At 47.8% G+C, this 22,150-nt stretch overlaps 1 protein-coding gene across 5 annotated transcripts in view; it reads right to left on the reverse strand.

The window, feature by feature from the left end:
- The window catches only part of TTLL11 (tubulin tyrosine ligase like 11), a 243,536-nt gene that overhangs the window by 131,507 nt on the left and 89,879 nt on the right, over positions 1–22,150 (reverse strand). For all 5 annotated transcript variants that reach the window (XM_043565834.1, XM_043565835.1, XM_043565837.1 and 2 more), the window contains 2 exons: positions 11,984–12,559; positions 17–112 (listed from right to left, as the gene is read on the reverse strand). In XM_043565834.1, the coding sequence (XP_043421769.1) occupies positions 17–112; positions 11,984–12,559 (672 nt within the window). The remainder of the gene's footprint in view (positions 1–16; positions 113–11,983; positions 12,560–22,150) is intronic.

A 22,150-nucleotide genomic window follows, 5' to 3' on the forward strand; every position in this document is an offset into this window, starting at 1 on the left:
CGTTCAAAATACTTACTTCTTGCTCATGTTCGATCCTCATGCTGGGATTTGCATTTACTTCCAGGAGAATAGGCTTCAGATTTTTCATCAGAAGGATGTCAAAGCCTAAAATCTGGGTAGGATACACATAATTCAAGATTACTCCCTCTAGCTACAATTTCTTTTCAGGAATCGAGTATGGTGTTAGGGTCATTAAGGTGACAATAAGTTCAAACTTGGCCCCCAACCTGCGCCTTGACCCTGGCTTCTCTTGTCCACGGCCCCTCTGCCCCTGGGTGTTCTTGTCAGGCTAAATGGACAGCAGAAAATTTCACAGGAACCTTGATGATGGGATGAGTTCTCCTGGTGCATTTCAGCAATATCAGTGACCTCTTTCTTCCTTAACAGGTTTTTTATTATGTTGAGGATCAGTAGTGCCCATCAATTTCTCCCTCTCCATCTGCTCTCCTCTATTAAGCTGCTTCTTAACTAGATCTCTGAAAACCCAAGGCTACCTTTCATAACCTCAGATGTCCATCAGTATCACTTAAGGAGCCCTTTCAAAACCACCACATATCCCCCAGCTCACACCTACAAGTCAGAATCTTTCAGAGTAGAACCCAGGCAAACTAGTTTTGAAAAACAATGCCCCCCTGCTCCCCACCCCAGTGATTTTGAAAGACGCTCCTTAGCTAAGGAAAGGGAATATTTATTAGGCACCAATTACTCCACGGTGCACCAATTATTCATAATCTCGTTTAGTCCTCATGATGGTGTGTTTGAAGGAAGGATCCTGCTCTCCATTTTCCAAAAGCAGAAACTGAGTCTCACAAAGGCCAATGGATTTCCCCAAGCTCGCCTAGCGAGTAAGTGACAGAGTTGGATTTCATACCCACATAAGGCTGGCTCCAGAATTTGTGAGATCCAGTGCAGGATGAAAACACGGTGGGGAGGGGGAGACTTGTTCAAAAAGTACTGACAATTTCATGATGGTGGCAGCAGAGCATTAAACCAAGCACGGAGCCCTTCTGAGCACGGAGTGCTGTGTCACTGCACAGACCCACACCCAAGGCTAACCCCAACACCATGTGTCCTTGACACCCTCCCTTCCATCCAGCGTGCTGCTTTAGGTGAGGCTTCGTCTTTGGCTTCCTTCAGTTCCTCACAAGCCCTAAGATGGGGTAAGCCACCCTGTGCATCTTTCCCTCTGCCCGAAACAACCCTTCATCTGCATAACATCTCCCGATCCTCAAAATCACTGGTTCTAATTAGATTCAGACTCAAACCACAAGGACGTCAGATTCTCGGGAGGACTCTCCTTATCTCTCTAGGAGGTGATGAGGTAGAAAGCTTCTGACATAATTGACACAGTGCCAAAGTTTCAAAAAATAAAGTGGAGAATAAAGGAGAGAAAAAGAAAAAGATACAGCTGTATCCCCTCCTCTGTGGATCAAGCAGAAAAGATGAAGGGAAACCCATTTACTTGTCTATACAGAATGTGCATTAGTCAGACGGTAATTATCCAACTGTAGCCTCATTCTTATTAATGAAATCAGAGCCCGAATGACCATTTTTGGGGGTAATTCAGGATGAGGTTATTCTTCAGTGAAGGGCAATGAGGATGAGAAGTTGGAAAAAGTCACCCTTGCTCTATTTTTCTTTCCCTGGTCATGAAAAGAAAGGAATGGAAATTCAGTAGAAAATGTTACATGCATTATAGATCCACTTAATAATATATGGCAAGTGGCTATGAGTGATGAGGCCTTTAGAAGACTCTGGTGACATCATCAGTCTAACTGCAGACCGGGGCTGAGGCATGTGGTGTTGATGAGGCTACAGAGAACAGCGGGCTGTGGTGCCTGCATTTATCATCCTTAGTCATCAGCTGCTTTCTGCTACATCTTAGAAGCTTGGACTCGCTCTTTCTCAGCTTGGTGGGCTCTTTCAGTTCAATGAACAGTGGTTACCTGAAAATAAAGCTCTAGGAAAGCTGGAGAAGGCAAAACCTCAACAGCCATACTGATCTGCACCCACCAATGGCATGGTATTTTCTAGAACCTAAACTTGGGTGCATGTCGTTGAATATGTAGGGTCTTGTACAGAAATGCTTTGGAGTCAGAAATACTTGGCTCCAATCCTACCTCTGTTTCTCGGACTAGCTAGACAACTCTAGGTGCAGTGCATAGCCTCTCTGAGCTTCATATACCTCATGAAAAATGAGAGCTGACGATAGCTACCTTGCAGAGTAGCTGATGATGGAAGCAAAAAGCACCTATGACTAGGCTCATCATGTAGGAGGTACTCAATATATGACAGTTCCCTTTGCAGTTTCCTACGGATCCCACCAACAAGAAATGGCATCATGTGGCTTTAGAGTCCAGAAGAGCTCATTTCAAATCCTAGCTCTGCCTTTAATGTGCATAACTATGGGCAAGTTACTTAGCAACTCTCAGCCCCAGTTTCTTCATCTGTAAAATGGGAATAAGAATAGTACTTACCTTAGTTCATTCATTCAAAAAAATATTTATTGAGTGCTTTCTTATATCCCAGGAACTATTCTACCTTCTAGAAATATAGCAGTGGACTAGACGAGGTCACTGACCCCATGGAGCCTACAATCCAATAAATAGTGGGGAGCCAAGACCAAATAAAGATAATGCAATGTAAAATATTTTGCACAGTGCCTGAAACATAGTAAGTATTTAATAAAGGTCATTATTATATTTTTTTCATGAATTCAAGGAAATATAGATTTTCTTTTCAAAAGTTCAATGAAATATGTAGCACCAGTGGATCTCAATAAACAGAATAATGGAACTGGGAGGAGCTTAGAGTTGATCTTGTCATAAAATTCTGGAATAGAGCTGGAAAAAAATCAGGAATTTGGTCCAGTGTTTTTCAAAATGGGGTTCTTTTCTGGGGAAGCACTGGGGAGGCCAGATCAAAGCAACTTTTACCTATCTCATATACTGGATCCCCAGAGAAGAAAGCTTTATATATATATATGTGTGTGTGTGTGTGTGTGTGTGTGTGTGTGTGTGTATAAAATATAATGTATAATATATATATATATATATATATATATATATATATATATATAAAGCTTTCTTCTCTGGGGATCCATATATACATACATACATATATATGTGTGTGTGTATATATACATATATATATATATATATATACATATATATATTTTTTTAAACTACGAATTTAGTCTAACAGCCACTTTATGCAGATCATAAAAGCAGCTTAGAAAGGAGAAAACCTCCCTCCAGTTTGGTGGCAGAGCAAGAATTGTCAAAAGGAGAGAGAGGACTTTTCAGTCACATGATACTCTGCCCTGATGCAAGCAATTATGTGTTGCACACCTCCTACTCGAGGGGTACCCTGGGGATTCAAAGTTATCTGTCTTTCAGCCCTTTTAGAAGCTTCCAAAACAACCTGGGAAGAAAAGGATCCTGCACCATTACTTGTAAACTCATGCCAAGGTCCAAGCTACGTTCCGATGAGGGGGGATTCTCTCTTGAACCCTAGAACTACACATCCATCTGTATCCAGAGTAGTCCCAACTGGGAGGTCCCAGAGTCCTCAAATTCAACATATCCAAACTCAGTATCACTATCCAAACTCACTAGCCTCTAAAATGGTCTCAATGACCCCCACCTCGTGGCAATCATGCCCTTGTGTAATCCCTTTCCTTTGAGTGTGAGCTGCACCTAGTGACTTATTTCTAAAAAACAGCATAGGGCAGAAATGATGGGATGTCACTTTCAATATCAGATCATAAGAAGACCAGGGCTTCCATCTTGGAAGGCCTTCTCTTATTCTCTTGCTCACACACTCTGAGGGAAGCTGGCTGCTACGTTGTGGACTGCCCTCCTGGAGGCACAGGTGGCAAGGAACTAATGTCTCCCACCAACAGCCAGGGGTTGCTGAGGCCTACCCCAAGGCTTCTTCCCCAGTCAGGCCTTGAGGTGACTATAGTCATTGCAGCCTTGTAGGAGACTGAACCAGAGGGAGTCCCCGAAGCCTAGATTCCCGATCCACACACACTGAATGATAATAAATGTTTGTGAGTTTAAGCCGCTAAACTATTACTTTGGGAGTAGTTTATTACACAGCCAATTGATCATTAATACAGCACCTTTCTCTAAAATCGACTTTGCCTCCTGTATTCCTTATCCACCCAATTACACAAGTTAAAACTTTCTCCTTCATCTTTTACATCTAGCTGCTCACCAACTCGTGTACATTCTGCCTCCTGAAGAGCTTTCCAGAGCTGGCCCATCCTCACCGCTCCTGGCCTAGATCAGGTCTGCACCAAGCTCTCATCTGGACTAATTTAATAGCTTTCCCATTCATTTCCCTGCTTTCGATCTCACACATCTAGTTCACCTGGCACAAGGGGCTGCCAGAGTAATTTTTCTAAAATGCAAACAGAGTATTAGCATTCCTCTGCCTAAAATCCCTGCCTGCAGAATGAAGGCCTAGGTCCACGGCATGTCCTACAAATTCCTCTATGACCTGACATCTGTCTCACATTCCAGCCTTATTTCCTCTCCCTCCCGCCCTGCACATCTTGGGCTGTAATTGTGCTGAACTATTAGCAGTTCTAGGATGATTTACTGCTTTTTCCTTTATACTCTTCTGCCTGGAAGACAACTTTACTGATGAAATATTTACTGAGCACCTACTAAATACTCAGTACTATTCTAGGCCCTGAGGATAAACCAGTGAACAAGACAAATGAGTGTGATATGGTAGGTGGAGGGGAGGGTTCGTGGTTTAGAAGGATAACTAGGGAAGGTCTTGTCATCCCATCGTCTTCTGGCTTCCACAGTTTCTGATCAGAATAACTTTTTGGTTATTCTTTGTTCCTCTGAATATAAGATTTTTTTTTTTTATCACTGGTTTTCCACAATTTGATTTTGTTAAGCTTTGGTGTGTGTGTGTGTGTGTGTGTGTGTGTGTGTGTGTCCTCCTTGGAGTTTCTTGAGCTTCTTGGATTGCAGATTTCTATTTTTTTCTCAAATTTGGAAATCTGGGGCTATTTCTCCAAAAAAAAAGTCTTTCTGCATCTTCTTTGTCTCTTCTGCTCAGGGAGCTCCAATTATACACATGTTGATATTGTACCAGAGATAAGTGAGGGTCTGTTCACTTATTTTTCCTGTCATTTTCTCTATTCTATTGCTGTGTCTTCAAGTTCACTGATCCATTTCTTCTGCAGTGTCTAATCTGCTAATCTCATTCAGTGAATTTTTCATTTCATATTTTGTATCTTTCTCTTCTGAAAGTTCATGTGGTTCTTTTTAATAGCTTCCATCTCTCTTCTTCATTAAGCTCATATTTCCCTTTAAAATGTTGTGCATAGTTATAACAGCTGTTGTAACATCCTTCCCCTACTAGTTTCATCGTTGCTGGTAACTCTGGGTCTGTTTGTATTGGTTTCCTCCCTTGGTATGGATGACCTTACCTGCTCTGTGGAATGCCTGGATGCTGAATGCTGGATGGGAATGGATGCTGGACACTGTGAACATTACAATGCTGAGTGTCTAGGTTTTGTTTTTTAAAAAGTGCTAGGCTTTTTTGGCAGTTATTTGCAGATTAGTTTGATACCTCCAAGGCCTATTTTTTATGTTTATTTATTTATTTTGAGGGGGAGGTGGAGGGCAGAGAGAAAGGGAGAGAGAAAATCCCAAGCAGGGTCCATGCTGTCAGCATGGAGCCCGTTGCAGGATTTAAATCCATGAACCGTGAGATCACGACCTAGGCCGAAATTAAGAGTAGATGTTTAACCAACTGAGCCACTCAGGTGCCCCAAAGGCCTATTGTTTCAACGTTTATTTATTATTGGGACAGAGAGAGACAGAGCATGAACGGGGAAGGGGCAGAGAGAGAGGGAGACACAGAATCGGAAACAGGCTCCAGGCTCTGAGCCATCAGCCCAGAGCCTGACGCGGGGCTTGAACTCACGGACTGCGAGATCGTGACCTGGCTGAAGTCGGACGCTTAACCGACTGCGCCACCCAGGCCCCCCAAAGGCCTATTGTTTAAACTTCACTAGGGTAGGTCTAGAACAACTTTCATTCCAGGGAAGAGTCAGTCCGTTAAGGCATAACTTCTCCGGAACCTCCACTGAATGCTCCTGATGACCACCAAGGATGAGCCTGGCTACTTGGAGTATAAACATCTCTCCCTGCTCTGTGTGGGCACCAGATGTTGTTTCGCTTATCAGTTCACCAGTCACTCTTTGCCCAGCTTGACTGACCCACACTCCACACATGGTGGCCTAGCACTCAGTAACAACACAGGGGTCTCTACAGGTTCTGGAGCCCATTCCCTGCTCAGCTCCCTCCTTTTCAGAATTCTGTCCACAGAATTCCAGATACCTCAGCCTTCCCCAACTTTGATCTCCAACTCTTCAGCTCATTGAGGTCACAGGGCTTGGTTCAGGCTCCTCCCAGCATCCATATCCAGGAGATTGCTCCCAGACAGGAAGCTGTGGCGACCATAGGACTCACCTCAGTTCCATCCCCCACTTCCTCAGGGATCACAGTGCTGAGATGTCTGTTGTCCAAAATCTGAAACCACTTATTTCATGCACATTGTCCAGCTTTCTAGTCATTTTCAAAAGGCTGTTAAGTCCAGATTTGTTGTTCCATCATGACCAGAAGCAAAAGCCTCGAGAGGGGATGCATGAATAGGGACTGAATGAAGTAAGTGGGTAAGTCATTTGAAGAGCTAAGGAAGCGCATTCCAGGCAGAGGGAGCAGCGAGAGCAAAGGTCACTTTTGAACAACAGCAAGGGGTGAGCAAGAGGGACAGTGGTAGGAGATGAGGTCAGATAGAAAGACAAGGGACAGGTCATGTCACATCTTGTAGGCCATGGTAAGGAGCCAGGACTTTCAAGTGCAACGAGAAAGCCGTTGGAGAGTTTGCACAAGGGAAGTAATTTGATCTGGCATGTTCTGAAAGAATCACTCTGGCTACGGTGAGAAAAATAGGCCATAAGCAGCAAGGGTGGGAAACAGGACATCAATTAGGAGGCTACAAGTGCAAGGTGACCCCTGCCTGGACTGGAATGGCAGCAGTGGAGCTGGTCAGACGTGGTTACATTTAGGATCTATCTGCAAGCGTTGCTTGTGCATTAGATCTAGGGAAGAGAGGAAAAGAAGAAAGCAGGATGGTTCAGGTTTTCCGTTTGTGGAACTGATCGGACGTCGTGCATTTACCGAAATAGGAAAACAATGGGAGACGAGGTTTGGGAGGGAATTCAAGAGTTTGATTTTGGACATGTTGGATGTGAAAGTCCCACTAGATGTCTGGGTGAAAAAAATGAAAGGGGGCAGCTGGATATACCAGCCTGGAGCTCAGGAGAGGTCAAGACTGGAGATAAAAATTCAGGAGTCAACAGCACATAGCTGGAACCTAAAGCCATGGGGCTAAATGAGGTATTTAGAGAGTGGTTGTACATAAAAGAACTTTCCAGGCACTGAGTCCTGGGAATCCCCAACACTGAAGGTCCAGAGGAGGAGCACAGAAACAGCGGCCAGTGAGGTGGAAGGGAAAGCAGGTCACTATGGGGTCCCTTGCCCCTTTCTGCTTGGCAAATTCTTCTCCATGCTTAAGCTCCAGCTAAAACAGCTCCTCCTCTGGGAAGCCCTCCCTGATTGGGCCAGGCAAAGTTAATTACTCCTTTCTCTGTGACAGGCCCTCTTACAGGATTTGCGGCAAAGAAAGGTTAACTTGCAAGCTCACCAGCTAGAGTGGCTGGAAAAAGGAGCCGCTATTAGCTCAAACCCAGGGCGTCTGAGAGCAAACCCCAAGCCCTCGTGTGGCCTTAAGGCTGCTTCTTATCTCCTTCCTATGGGGTGCCTGGGGCTGAAGGCGAGCAGGAGGTCAAGAGGACAGAGAAGAAAGAGAAACGCGTTAGCATTTAGGAAAGGTGTCTCCTCCAGACATCTAAGGGAAAGGATCATGAGCCGAGGAGAGAATTAGACACAGAGCTAAAGGAAGATACAGACCAAGCAACAGGATTGGGAAAGAATGTTTTTGAAAGCTGAGCGGAAAACCTTTCCTCTGCATGTGTTTTTCTGCCACATGAATCATCTACCCCCAGATGGACCTTACTGCTGAAGCCAGAGTCACACTGCTGCCCCCAAGAAGACTGACATGGGGATGTGTTGTGGCGGCGGAGGGGGGGGTGGGTAGCAGTGTGGCTGGGCGATGACGGGGGCCGGGCTGGAATGACAGGGTTGCCACGTTCCCTAGGCAACAGATTACAGGAAACCTGCCCACAGCCTGAGCTGCGCCAGCAGCTGCTCCGGGCCACCACAGTTTCCCAAGTAGTTATTGTGGCTATGATTGGAAAGGGGGCACAATCACATGTTTAAGATAAATGTAATGTGGTTGGCTAGAGTCTATGTCCTGGAATGCTGCAGTGTGGGCCGGGCCCAGGCTACAGGCAAAGGGGGCTTCACGACAAAGAAATAATTTATTATACCTGCACAGCACATTATAGTTTGCAAAGTCCTTTGTACTCTTTATCTCGTGTGGGGCGGACAACAGCACTGTAAGGAGGGTGAGGAAACCGAGGCACAGAGAAGTTAAGTGACTTATGTAAGATCACACAACAACTCGATAGCAGAACCATACCTTCTCCCTAAATCTCTGGGTTTCAAATCACTTCAGGTATTTGAGACCCAAACTAACAAGTGTTTTACCAAGTGATAAGAATAAAGTAACTAAGAGAGGCCCCCAAGGGAAAAAGAATAGTATTTTCTCAATCACTGTGAATCTGAAATGCAGGGTAAACCAAATTTCAAACACCTAACACTTTACGCCTTGTCGAAGTTTTTCACCTATAATACTTCACGCTACCCCTAAGAAGGCAGGTGGGGAGGTGAGTGTAGGCGATTCGATTCGGACAGGGAGACAGCGGCCCAGGGTGGTGAAGAAGCTTGCCCAAGGTCACACGGCTGGAAAGAGGAAGAGCTGCTCCTTTGGAATGTTACTTCCAGCCCAGGGTTCATCCCCTGGCCCCCAGGTCTGGAAGCATTTAGTGTGGTCAAGCAATGGAAAACAGATATGGGGGCTGTGGTTCCGTTTGCTAGACGTGATCTGTCCAAACCAGTGGCTCCCTCCCTGTCTGCCCTCCCATTCCCCACAGCGTGGGCCCCTGGTTCCACCCCAATGACTGCCCTGTGCGTCCTGTCCACAGCAGGATAGGCAGCGAACAACCACCCTGGCCCCTCCCCGCTGCACGCTCACTGTGCCAGGGCCGTGTGGCTTGGCTGTGCATGCTGGCCCACATGATACTCCTGGAATAGCTGTCACCGTCAAACAGATGTGACCACATGGTCCCCCGGGATGACCCCTGGATGCCTCCACGTTGCAACTATCTCCTGCCCCCAATCTTCTCATGGCTTGGGATAAGACGCGTTTTCTCTATTCCTATCTCTAAATCCTGCCCACTTACCCTTTCTAATGCGTTAAGCTGCCTACCGGATGGCTGAGCTGGGCATCCCACCTGGGACTCAAAGCCTGAGGTCCAAGTGCCTAAGGACAGATCTTCAGATGACAGCCATCCCCTCCTGGAACTGATCACTGCCTGAATTGCCCTCCAAAGGGTCCCACCAGTCTGCCTGGAAACCCTGCTGACCAGTGCCCAGCCCCAGGGGCCCTCTGTTTGGCCTCTCTGTTTGGCACCTGCACCTGGGGACCAGCCCCCTCTCTTGCTATTGAATTAACAGCCCATCCGTTAGAGAACGCTGCCCCACTGCGTCTCCTCTCCTTGCTCCACACCACCCGCTGCTCTCCCGCCTTAGACGGAGGACGAGGAACAGCCCAGACAAATAGTGTGTATTTACACTGGCATCTACAGCAATACACAGGAAACAGCCCCAACACCCCACCTCAACACGCAGTGGAAGAGAATGTTGAAAAAGACTGTATACTTTATAGCAGCGTTTTTATAAATCTCAAAACCAAGCAAAATGAAACAATATACTGTTCAGGGATACATTTGTGCATCACAAAAGGATTTTTAAAAACAAGGGGATGATACGCATAAAATTCCGGATAACGTGAGCCCGGGGGTGGGTAGGAAAATGGGATCGGGACAAGCACAGTAGTTGGCAATCTTGAACGGGGCGGGGAGGGGCGGGGGGTGCGTTTGGGATGACCATTCTGTTGTGCTGCTCCGTAGCTTACACACATGTTCTGTGTATTCTATTTATACGTCGATTGCCACAAGTAATTCTAAAGATTAGATGGACAGGGTCCCAGAGGGTCTTGCTATCTGCTCCCCATTCTGATTTATCTGGTGGTGGGAACCTGTGTGTCTCCTGAGCGCCTGGACTCCAGCTTCCCCGACACCCACTTCACAGACAGATGCCCTGAGCAAACCCTCTGCTGTCACTCCCGCTCCCCGCCCCCACCTGGGCTCAGCCCACCACACCGTGGCCCCTGCCCCGTCACTCCCCTGAAGACCGCGAAGCTCAGTGGGCACTTTCAGTTCTGGTCCCGTGTGACAGCTCAGCATTCGCCGCTGCCGTTCCCTGCCCGCTCCTTCTCCAGGCGCGCCTTCCTTGGCACTTAGGGTGCCTCCCCTCCTGATATGCCTTCTACGTCTCAAGCCCCTTCTTGTTGACCTCCTTTGCTGGTCCCCCCACCCGAGCCGCCTCTCCCTTGCCTGAATGGTGGTGCCCACGGAGATCTTCTGAGGCCCCACCTCCCTGCAGCCTCACGTGGCCTGAGTCACTGAATGCTGATGACTTCCCAGCCCAGCCCCGGCCTCTCGCTCCTGAACTCCAGGCCCAAATGTCCGACTGTCCACTCAACCTCTCCACTTGGATGTCACACGGGCACTTCAAGGGCATGGTCAAGTCCAACTCCTGACCTTTCCCACACAAGCCCGGTCCCCTTCCTGAGGTTTGTATCCATCCATCCGAGTGCCTGAGCTCCTGGGAGTCCGTGTTGGCTCTCCGCTGCTCCCTCACCACCACACTCCCCCCACCCCATCTCCAGCCCAGCCCTTCCACTTCCAGAATGGCTCTCAGACCTATTCTCTCCACCCACACCGAGACCTTCCTCATCCTAGTGAACACCACCTCTTGCTTGTATGAAAGCCATCGGTTCATCAGCCTCTGCTCCCAGCCTTGCCCAATCCACTCTCCCCTCTGCCTTTGGTTTCTTCTTTGTAACGTGCGAACCTGAGCATGCCAGTCCCCGCGACCACCCTCTGGGGGGCCCCCTCAGCCTTCCACGACTCGGCCACTACCGACCTGCCCGGCCTCCTCTTCCCTCGTCTCCCTCCAAGCTCTGCCTCAAACCCCACCCGCCAACCACACTGAACCTCTTTCAGTTCCTTGAATTGCCTGGTTGCCCCCGGAACACCGTCTCCCCCAGCCCAATCCAGAAATCTCCCGCTCCATCCAATTTCCGCTCCTGCGAAGCCTTCCCAGACCACCCTCACTCTCACCTAGAGGACGTTAGATGGCCCCACAATGTCACGGTGCCCAGTACATTTCTTACTCTACTCTAGCACTCGTGACACTTTATACCAGGTGCTTCGTAAACCATGTGTCTCTCATATTAGTAAATTCTATGCCTCGGCCAGTGGAGACCTGACTTACTGTCTCCCCAGTACCTGCGACAGGGCCTGGCCCCTACTAGGCAGGTGGTAAAACGTGCTAGAAGGGAGAATGAATAAACGAGCGGCAAGCACTGTGCTTTATGTATGTTATTTCATTTAATTCTTACAAGAGTCCTTTAAGGGGGGTAGTCTCGTCTTACAGGTGAGAGAAGGGAAATAACTTGCCTCAAGTCACACAGCTGGCAAATAGAAAGTTGGACCCAGGTTTAACCCCAAAGACCACACAGGCACCCACCCCTGCCGGCCTCTGGCCATGCCGCCCCACCCCTCATCTCGCAGGAAGCTGGGAGCCCTCCAAAGGCCCCATCAAGGTTGGGAACTCAGGTGGAGACAGGCGAGGGTTACCTGGAAGCATGTGGGCCCCGGCCTCCCTGCAGGGATGTCCGACTGGTAGAAAACCTTGAGCTCTGGAGTCAGGGCAATGACAGTCTTAATCACCAAGGAGATGATATCAGACCAGACCTTCTTGATGTCAACACCTTTGGAAGACAACCTACAAAGAATGCTAGAAAAAGTCCGTTTGCTGCCCGTGCTAGTACTGTCCGAATGGACAAAGTTACCACTATGGATGTTCAGCGAGTAGTTGGTTAAGTGCATAAAGATGTGGTGCAGATTTTTGGGGTTGGGCTCCTGATATGGCTCCGTGCAAAATCTCGAGAGTCCGTCTTTGGCTATATAAATCTCTAAGGGGTCTAAGGACTTGAGTAAGACATACAGACGAATATCAAACTTGAGTTTGTCGATAAGAAGAGGTTTGCAGATGTACTCCTGGACCACCGCTGGCCTGCTCTGAAGGGTCCCTGCCAGGCGGATGTCACTGGGGTCTTTAATGAGGTAGATTCCATCACCCTGACAACCACCATCAGGTTTCACAATAAAAGTGGGCTTCCAGGATGGGTCACCGTCTTTCACCATTCGAACCTGGTGGGGGAAAAAAGAATGGCTGCATTATATTCTGGACCCCCAAGTCAGAGCAAGACCTCAGCAAATGTTTCGTGAATGAGTGACAAAGTGAGCCCTGCCTCTGTGAGCACTCACTGAGCACCAGGGAGATAATACTGTACTAGGTACCAAGATAGTGACCTAAGGACTGCCCTCGGCCTTGTCCTCCAGAAGGGGGACTGAGAGTCAGGCAGATCTGAAGTCACAGGAGCTAGGTTCAAATCCAGGGTCTTTGTCAGTTATGAAGTCTAACCCCAGACAAGTCATGTAACTCATGGTGCTATGCTGATGGTAAGGAGGAAAAGGGAGATGACGAGGAGGAGGAGGAGAAGGAGGAGGATGGCTGACACCATTTATGAGTGCCTATTACGTGCCAGAGAACTCCACTAGGCACTGCACATTAGTTACCGAGTTTACCCCTTACAGAGAATAGGATTCTCTTTTTACAACATAGGAAGCAGAGAGGGCACAGCAGTTGTTAAGAGTGTGGGCACTGGAATCTGACTGCCTGGGCTCGATCCTGGCCCTGCTGCTTACTGCGTGACCTCGGGCGAGTTACTTAAGTTCTCTGTGACTCCCTCAGTCTGTAACAGAGCAGCAAGATTGCACTGAAGAATAAATGAGATAATGAACGCAAAGGTCTAAGCACACCGAACCTGACTCGTGAAAGGCAGCCACGAAGCCTAGCTATTCCTAACTGTTAAGGATGAAGTGATTTGTCAGCTGAGGGGTAGAAGTGGGATTGGAATCTCGATCAAGGACTCTACAGCACCTGCACCTTCCTCTACCCTGCCATGTCTCTGTTTCTTCCTCTTCAAAATGGAGATCTACAAACCTACCCTCACTGGCTCGCGGTAAAGAAATAAACTAAAATGTGCAAAGGGCCGAGCCTAAGACCGAACGGGGAGCTCGTGCGGGGAAATGTTCATGCCATCATTTATATCTATTACTCAGTTCATCTGGTAGACTGGGCCCATCCTCCTCCAGTCTGTGGAGATCTTTTTGAAACTAGATTCTGCCATCCATAATGTCCGCTGTCTTCCCATCTCCAGGTCAGCAGGACATTCACATAATTATCCAGGGCACTTGACCAGTCCAGACAGTCAGTCTGGATCTGCAGGTCTGCATAATTCATATGCACCCAATTCCCCCGGACACTTGTCAGGTCCTCTGTGCAGCTGTGGACTGAATGGCGTGCTGGGGGAGGGGAGCTGGAGGAAACGCGGGGGTGGATGTGAAAGGGGCAGCCGGTTTCTCTGCAGCTTGTGATGTGCCGGACCCCAGAGCAGGCCTTCCATTCTGAACTCTGTAACTCAGAGCCGAGCCTGGGGGGGCCGAGGAGGTGGCGGGCCCCAGCACTGGGCTCGCCCCAGCCCTCCACCTTTGCTGTGTAAGCTCAGCCCAGGACATCTGCACTCTGGGTTGTACTTATCTCTCTGGCCAGCCTATATTTCTAAGTGAAGCTTTTGCCAATTCCTTGGGCACTATCGGTTACTCCGGGCTTGTAAAAGATCTTTAACAATGGAGAAACACTTAAAACCTTAATAATCGTCCACATCAATTGTTTCCCCTTGTCAGCAGGATTCGAGAATGGAAGTTCACGAGAGATCAATGCAAGCCTCCCAGGGCCCTCCACTGAGCCTTTCTTGCAACTGTGACCTTGACGTTTATGTAGTTATTTAATATTCATCCAAAGCATTCATACATTTGGCCCTTCACAGTAAATATAAGCATGCTGGAGAAATGGCAGTTATGGATCAGGAAGTGAAAAATGTCAAGTTTGCAGCGATGGATAATTTTTCCCTCTGGAAAGCTTTTACTATGCCAAAGATACTAACAGTTCAATATATTATCGGGAGCAATATTTTCTCCTTTGAATTCAGTGTATATGCCTTAAATAAATTAAACTACGTGGTCAATAGTCTCTGTCATTCATTGCATTACTGAATATTTCTTCTGCTCTTTGCCAGAATAGGACCATACAAATCATGATTATTAATACTAATGGGATCATTGAAATTTTAGAACTGGAAGGATCCTCAGAGATCAATGCCATCCAGTCCTCCCATAATTCAAACTGGGAAGCTGACCTAACTGGCTGGTGGGATGGTTCCGAGGAGATGGAGGCTGTCTGACCTCACCTCAGGTTCTCTATGCCAATTTACCTCTACAACATAAAACTAAAGGCCTCTTTCTCCCGAATACTATAGGGAAGGTTCTCTTCATGTGGCAGACAGTTGGGATCTGAACTCTGGCTGTACAATAAGGGGGCTGGCCCCCGAGCGCGGCCTTCTTGGAGCTGTAACCACAGATGCTGAGTTTGCCAGGACTTCCCCAGTTCCAGAACTTCTCTCAGGTTCCTAGCTTCTAACGATAGAGGCACAGTCTATGGGAAAGCCTCATAGCTCTTCCAAGTGGGGTTCCCATAGCCACCAGATCCTTCAGTGACTTCTATTTTTAAAAGGGAAAGAGATTTTCCAGAATTCATATTCACTCTCCTCCGAGGTTTTACTCAAGGGTGGCCCTTTCCCTCCGGTTATTAGAGTCAAGAGCTAATGCACTGGTTCTTAGTGAACTCGAGGACCGGAATAAAAATACAGTCTATAACTAGGCCTCAGCCCGAGAGAGAGTCTGATTTAATAGATCTGGGATGAGACCTGGGCATGTGTATTTTGGAAAAAGCATGACGAGTGATTCTGATGTTCCCTTAGCTTGAGAATCGCTGAACCAATGTGAATTAAAGAAAAATACAATCTGGGACTAACCTAGAGAATGAAGTTTTCTGCATTGATGTTAGCCTGAACGCGAGGAAGACCGGCACGTAGGCTACAGCTGATGGTATCTCCAGTTTTACCCAGGGCTGCTGTTGGACGTGAAATCCATTATCTTGTAACTACGCATGGGTGGTTGAAAGAGATGCAAACAGGATGTGGTGGCCTGACCGCTTGCTACTCATCCGGCCTAAGGGAAAATTTATGTGTCTTTTACTGCCCCCTAGTGGATATCTGAGAAATGTGACTGGGAAAAGACCCCAGTTCAAAATTCTGACTTTTAGCAGTAACCCGCTCTACTAATAATGGTCTTAAGGAAGCACCACCACAAAGAGCTCCCTCAGTAGACTGTTACGGTAAGATCATACTTTGAATGAACTCCTCTCTGAAAGACTAGGGCTGGCCAAGGTCATAGTCCGTGTTCATGCTCTCGGTTCCTTAAATACATTCCACGTTGTTCTCCCTACCACATAGATGGGACTATCTGTCAAAATTCTCTCTCAGGATGTATAAAACTTTTAAAATTATGGGCAGCATGAATATAAAATCCTGTAAATATATATCACCAAAAAAAAAAAAATCCATGACTTCTATACTCTTCATTGTGCCTTTTTGTATTTTCCAAACTTTCCATTAGGAAAAAAGAGAAAAAAAAAACAGAGGAGTGTGGCAAGGGTGGGTAGCAGCAAGGGTCTCTAAATCTAAATGTACAAGGAATACTTCTCGGTGAACCGATATTTGTATATCCGTGTTCGTATCAGCATGACTCATAATAGCCAAACCTGAGTGTCCATCAACAGATGAGGGGATGGACAAATTGTGCTATTCCCGTCCAATAGAAGATCATTCAGCCATAAAAAGGAAGGAAATTCTGACATCTACTACAACATGGATGAACCCTGACATTATGCTCAGGGAGATAAGCCATCACACAAAAGGACAAACACTGAACGGTCACCCTTACATAAAGTACCTAGAGGAGTCAGAATTCATAGATACAGAGTAGAGTGGTTACCAGAGACTGAGGGGAGGGAGAAGTAGAGAGTTAGTGTTCGGTGGGCACAGAGTTTCAGTGTGGGGAGAGGAAAAGAGTTCTGGAGATGATGCTACTCAACTATATGCTTAAAAATGGTGAAGATGGTAAATTTTATGTTATGCATATTTCACTGCAATGTTTTTGTTTTTAATTTTTTTAACGTTTATTTATTTTTGAGACAGAGACAGACAGAGCATGAGCAGGGGAGGAGCAGAGAGAGAGGGAGACACAGAATCCGAAGCAGGCTCCAGGTTCCGAGCTGTCAGCACAGAGCCCGACGCGGGGCTTGAACTCACGAACCATGAGATCAAGACCTGAGCCAAAGTCGGACGCTCAACCGACTGAGCCACCCAGGCACCTCAGTTTTTTTAAGTTAAAAAATTTTTTTTTTTCAACGTTTATTTATTTTTGGGACAGAGAGAGACAGAGCATGAACGGGGGAGGGGCAGAGAGAGAGGGAGACACAGAATCGGAAATAGGCTCCAGGCTCTGAGCCATCAGCCCAGAGCCTGACGCGGGGCTCGAATTCACGGACCGCGAGATCGTGACCTGGCTGAAGTCGGACGCTTAACCGACTGCGCCACCCAGGCGCCCCTAAAAATTTTTAATAAAAACACGCAAATAAATAGCTTTTTGGTGAGTTAGGAAGAAAACTGAAGTAAAAAAAAAAAAAAAAAAAGCAGAAAATCTGATTTCTAGCCCCAATTTAGTCAGGTCATTTCTGATGGTGTGACCTTGAGACAGTCACCTAACCTCCTGGGCTTTGTTGTATTCACCTATAAAATAAAGAGGTCACACTAAGGTCCCTGGCTTCTGCCATCTAACAGGTTCTGAACATTGATTTATCTTGATATCACCGGAGTTGAAGGCTGTGTTACAAACACACAAGGGACATTCATCAGCGGACAGTTTATGCTGTGCCACCGTGAGGAGTGCAGCGGGAAGATCTCCAAGAGCAGGAGATCTGGATTGGAGATTTACGATGCACTTGAGGAAGTCGGCTGGGCATCTGGGGGAAGCAAGCTAAAATATTTTGAGCGAGAAATTCAGCAACTGGAATACTAAGCCACAAAACGTCATTAGCAGCGAGGGCAGCTGAGAGGACAGTTGCTGAAGAAACACTGTGTCTGCAACACCAGGGACGTCGAAGCCGGTTGGAGCGGTCCTCTGTCACTCAGGTGGGTCTGCATTCAATCTTAGCAACGGAGACCCTTGGTGTCACAGGCACAGGTAAAACAGCTTCTGGAAGACAAGCAGATGTCACAGAGCGCATGCGTGCGGGGACCGGCCCCTTCCAACCTCCGCGGACTGAGCCTCGCTCTCAGGCCAAATCCCTACTCCCAGTGTTCAAGGTGATCGCCGAGTCAGCTGAGGACGAGGCAGTCCCCAGCGCCAGACAGGAAGGGGCAGCGTGGGAGGCAGACAGGTGACACCAAGAGGAAGAACCGTGCAGGTTATCGTCCTGCTGCGGTGGGTCTTAACGAAAGCGGGGGAAAGACAGACCAGTCTGGGCAACCGCAAACCGTTCCCACGGCTGCAGAACAGAGAGCAGGGAAAGGGGCAGAGTGCTGGAAATGGCACCAGTGAGGTGCTCGTGGGTCAGGCGCTGTTCTAAGCACAAGCACGTTACATTATCATCTCACTTAATTCTCCACAACCCTATTTTACGGTTCAGGAAATGGGGCCCCAGAGATGTTAATTAGCTTGCCAAAGGTCACACAGTCAACAGGATACGGAGTCAGGATTTAAACACAGACAGGCGGGGGGCGCCTGGGTGGCGCAGTCGGTTAAGCGTCCGACTTCAGCCAGGTCACGATCTCGCGGTCCGGGAGTTCGAGCCCCGCGTCAGGCTCTGGGCTGATGGCTCGGAGCCTGGAGCCTGTTTCCGATTCTGTGTCTCCCTCTCTCTCTGCCCCTCCCCCGTTCATGCTCTGTCTCTCTCTGTCCCCAAAAAAATAAATAAACGTTGAAAAAAAAAATTTTTTTAAATAAATAAAAAATAAAAAATAAAAAAACAAACAAACAAACAAACAAACAAAAAAACACAGACAGGCGGGTTCCAGAGCCCGTATCTATAGTGAACGAGGGAAGGATGTGAGGAAGGTGAGGGAAAAAGACCACGGCTAGGCATGGGGTGGGGCCTGACAGGGAAGGACCCTGAACTTCATTTTAGGGAGTCTGGACAATGTCTTGGAGTAATGGAGAGTCACTGCAGGGTTCTGAGAAGGAAACAGCCAAACTGGATGCGTCCTTAGAAACATCCCTCTGGCTGCTGCACAGAAAATGGCGTGGAGGGGGCAGAGGTCAGGAGCAGAGAGGAAGAGCCTGAACAGAGGCTGGCAGAGGGGTGAAGGGGGAGAAGGCAGGTTTGAGAATATTTTGGAGGTGAAATCGACAGAACTGGGTGAGTAGGTGAGGGAGAGAGGAGGATGAGGACAGCTCCCGAATGTCTAGGTGATGGTGGTGGTATTCCCAGGGAAGGGAGGAGGACAGAGGTCTCAGGAGGCCCGGCGGAGATGGCGATCCAGACAGAGGAGGTTAGAGGGCGCATAGCTGGAGAGGCTCTGTGGCCCCCGGAAATGTCTGTCTGGAGCTCGGGAGATACATCTGGGGCCATCAAGCCCCTGGATGATGGCTGCAGCCTCCATGACGGGCCCAGTTACACAGGGATAGTTCAAGGGGGGAGATGAGCCCACCTGGGGACGAGAGGCTAGAGGAGCAGAGGAGATCACAAAATGTCTTCTATTTATACTTGATCCCATAAGCCACTGGTGGATTTTCAACCCGGGGGTGGTGGGCACCCATACCAGTCATCTGCATGAGGAGGATGGTTTGGAAAAAACAAGACCAGACGCAGGAAGATTCGGGGCTGTCAAAGTCTTGAAGGCCCAGGCTGGGCTGGGCTGGGAAGTGAGGCAGAGGTGGGTTCGAGGGCACCCAGTGACTGGATGCAGGTGAAGGTGAGAGGGGCGGCTTCAGTGGTGTGGGAGATAGCACAGCCTACGGTTTAGGGAGTGCAGGAAGGAGAGCTGGGGTGGGAAGGGGACCTGGGAGCTCCCCTCGCTGACCGGTATTCACGGAGCCAACATGAGACTTCGTAACGTCGTTCCTCAAGCCCCTTACTGTTCATAGGAATTGGACGCGTTGTCCGCTGTCTCATACAGATACACACTCGACTCTCGCAGTGACTTTCACAGCATTAGCAAAAGTAAGAACTGCTGTCTGGCTGGGGTGACGCTCATGACTCAGGTTTTTAAACTCAGACATGGAATATCTTGAACTGGAAGATATTTGGAAGGGTATCCCAGTACACTTCTCAGCCCACTGGCTAGTGGGGAGACCACAGGCCCCACGGAAGGACCTGTACCTGCCACTACATGCTCACCCACTTCACCACTCCCTGGCTTTTGAAGCATTCCAGTTCCAGACACTTAAGTGCAAATTGAAAAACAAAAAACAAAAAACAAAAACTCTGTTCGTTTTATCACTGATGAGTATCCTGGGTTTCCTTGAATAGTCGAAAAGAAATGCCATTAATTACTCCCACGGAGTGGTATCGGACCACTCGCGTGTAAACCCTTAGCATGGCTTAAAAGGCCCTCCTTCTCTGGCAGGCTAGCCCTCACCTGCTAGAGCCGCTGCCTCATTTCTGTCCCCTCCCTCCCCTCTGTCCCACTTTCTCTCCTCTACACCCTCACAGCGTTTCCATCCGCCTCCCCTTCTTTGCCGGCAGAGCCGCTACTGAGCATCTAGGATCCAGCTCACAGGTTCCCTCTGAGCATCCTTTCCTGGCTTATCACCCTCCAGACAGAATGGCCACTCTGGTCCTCTGTGCTCCCATGGCTGCGGCATCTAAACTTTCTACAGCACATCTCTATCAGGTTGTAATATCACCTGTGTCTTTAAGTTTGGAGCTCTCTTGTATTCCAGTTATGTAGTTAAGAACTGTACATTATGAAAGCTAAGAATACGGACGCTGCGGCCGACAGCCAGCAGCGGTACAAAGCCCAGTGTTGCCGCTACTTACTAGCTGGGTAACCCTCAGCAATGTTCGTACCTCTCTGTGTCTCAGTTTGCTCACCTGCAAAATGGGACTAATAGGAGTGCCTCTGCCTTAGGGCTGTTGTGAAGATTACACCAGTTAAAGAATGTGAAGTGCCAGGCAAACACGGTGGGCTATTACTATTATTTATTCTTCTGTCTCTCCCACTTGATTATGAGCTTGTTGAGGATGAAGACCATGCCTTTAGTCTAGTCACTATTCCCATATGTAGCGGGGTGGAAGCTCAATAAATACTTTCCAAAATACTCTCAAGAAGCTTGATTACTATGACATATGTGAACTGCAGGAATATTAGTTAACAGATATGTGGCTGACAGATTGCCAGATAAACCAACTTCTCCTGTAGAAACAAAATTACTTTAACAAGTAAAAAAAGTTTCCTCTAAACTACCATTTGTGGAACACATACCCTGTGCTATGTGCTTTGCAGCTACGATCTACTGAATTCTCACGGCAACGCTGCAGGGAAATAGAGGCTCAGAGACGTAGAGTCCCAGGGCCAAAGTCACACAGCTAAGAAACAGTAAAGTTATTTGAAATCAAGTTGATCAGATTCAAAAAGTCTGTGATCTTTCCGTGACAACTCTATTCTTTGGGAAAACTCAAAGCAGTTAACACGCAGGAATTTTTGTTTAACAGGCAAAGTATAGAAGGAGATAGTTGTAGGAATACAAAGTTATAGGCAAGAGAAGCAGGATTCGTCTTGCTTTAGCTGGGGCCAGCTGCTGTCAGAAGAGTGATTCCAGACAGCCACGGAGCGGCCTTGTATCTTCACACCCAGTCTGGCCAGGCCCAGGAAGGAGTCATCACCGTGTGTGCATGAACGCACGCGCACGCGCACACACACACACACACACACACACACACACACTCTGTAAACAAAGAAACTGGAGACTTGCCCAAGGCCACACAGCTAGTGGCAGAGCCGGAACTGAAACACAACACCTCCAGGTTTCTAACCCAAAGTGCTTTTCACTATATTTGATTCAGTCATCTGAAGAGGTCTTTTAAATTTTATTTTTCTTTAAAGTTTATTGATTTATTTTGAGAGACAGACAAAGAGAGCACAAGTGGGGGAGGGGCAGGGAGAGGAAGAATCCCAAGCAGGCTCCGAGCTGTCGGTGCTGAGCCCAACGTGAGGCTTGAACCCATAAACCATGAGATCATGATCTGAGCCGAAATCAAGAGTCATGCTTAACTGAGCCACCCAGGCGCCCCTGAAGAGGTCGTTCTTTCTTTCTTTTTCTTTCTTTCTTTCTCTCCTTATTTTTAACGTTTTTATTTATTTTGAGAGACAGAGCAGGAGCAGGGAAAGAACAGAGAAAGGGAGACAGAATCTGAAGCAGGTTCCAGGCCCTGAGGTGTCAGCACAGAGCCTGATGTGGGGCTCAAACCCACAAACCGTGAGATCGTGACCTGAGCCGAAGTCGGACACTCAGCCGACTGAGCTACCAGGTGCCCCTGAAGAGGTCTTTTAGAAGAAAACCTGGAAAGAAGTTCTCTCCTCATTCTGAATAATAACATTTGTTTGGTATTATAATAAATTTGGAAGTGAAATTGCCTTGGCCAATCTTCAAGCCTCCATTCTAGGGAGACTGAGGAAATGGAGGCCGGAGACTAAAGAAGCCTGCGGTCACCCAGCTAAAAGGTAGAACCGGAGCAGCAGTCCTGGGCCCAAGCCTCCCTGCCTCTGGAAGATG

This window comes from Prionailurus bengalensis, chromosome D4 (genome assembly GCF_016509475.1).
Source record: "Prionailurus bengalensis isolate Pbe53 chromosome D4, Fcat_Pben_1.1_paternal_pri, whole genome shotgun sequence".
Classification (NCBI taxonomy): Eukaryota; Metazoa; Chordata; class Mammalia; order Carnivora; family Felidae; genus Prionailurus; species Prionailurus bengalensis.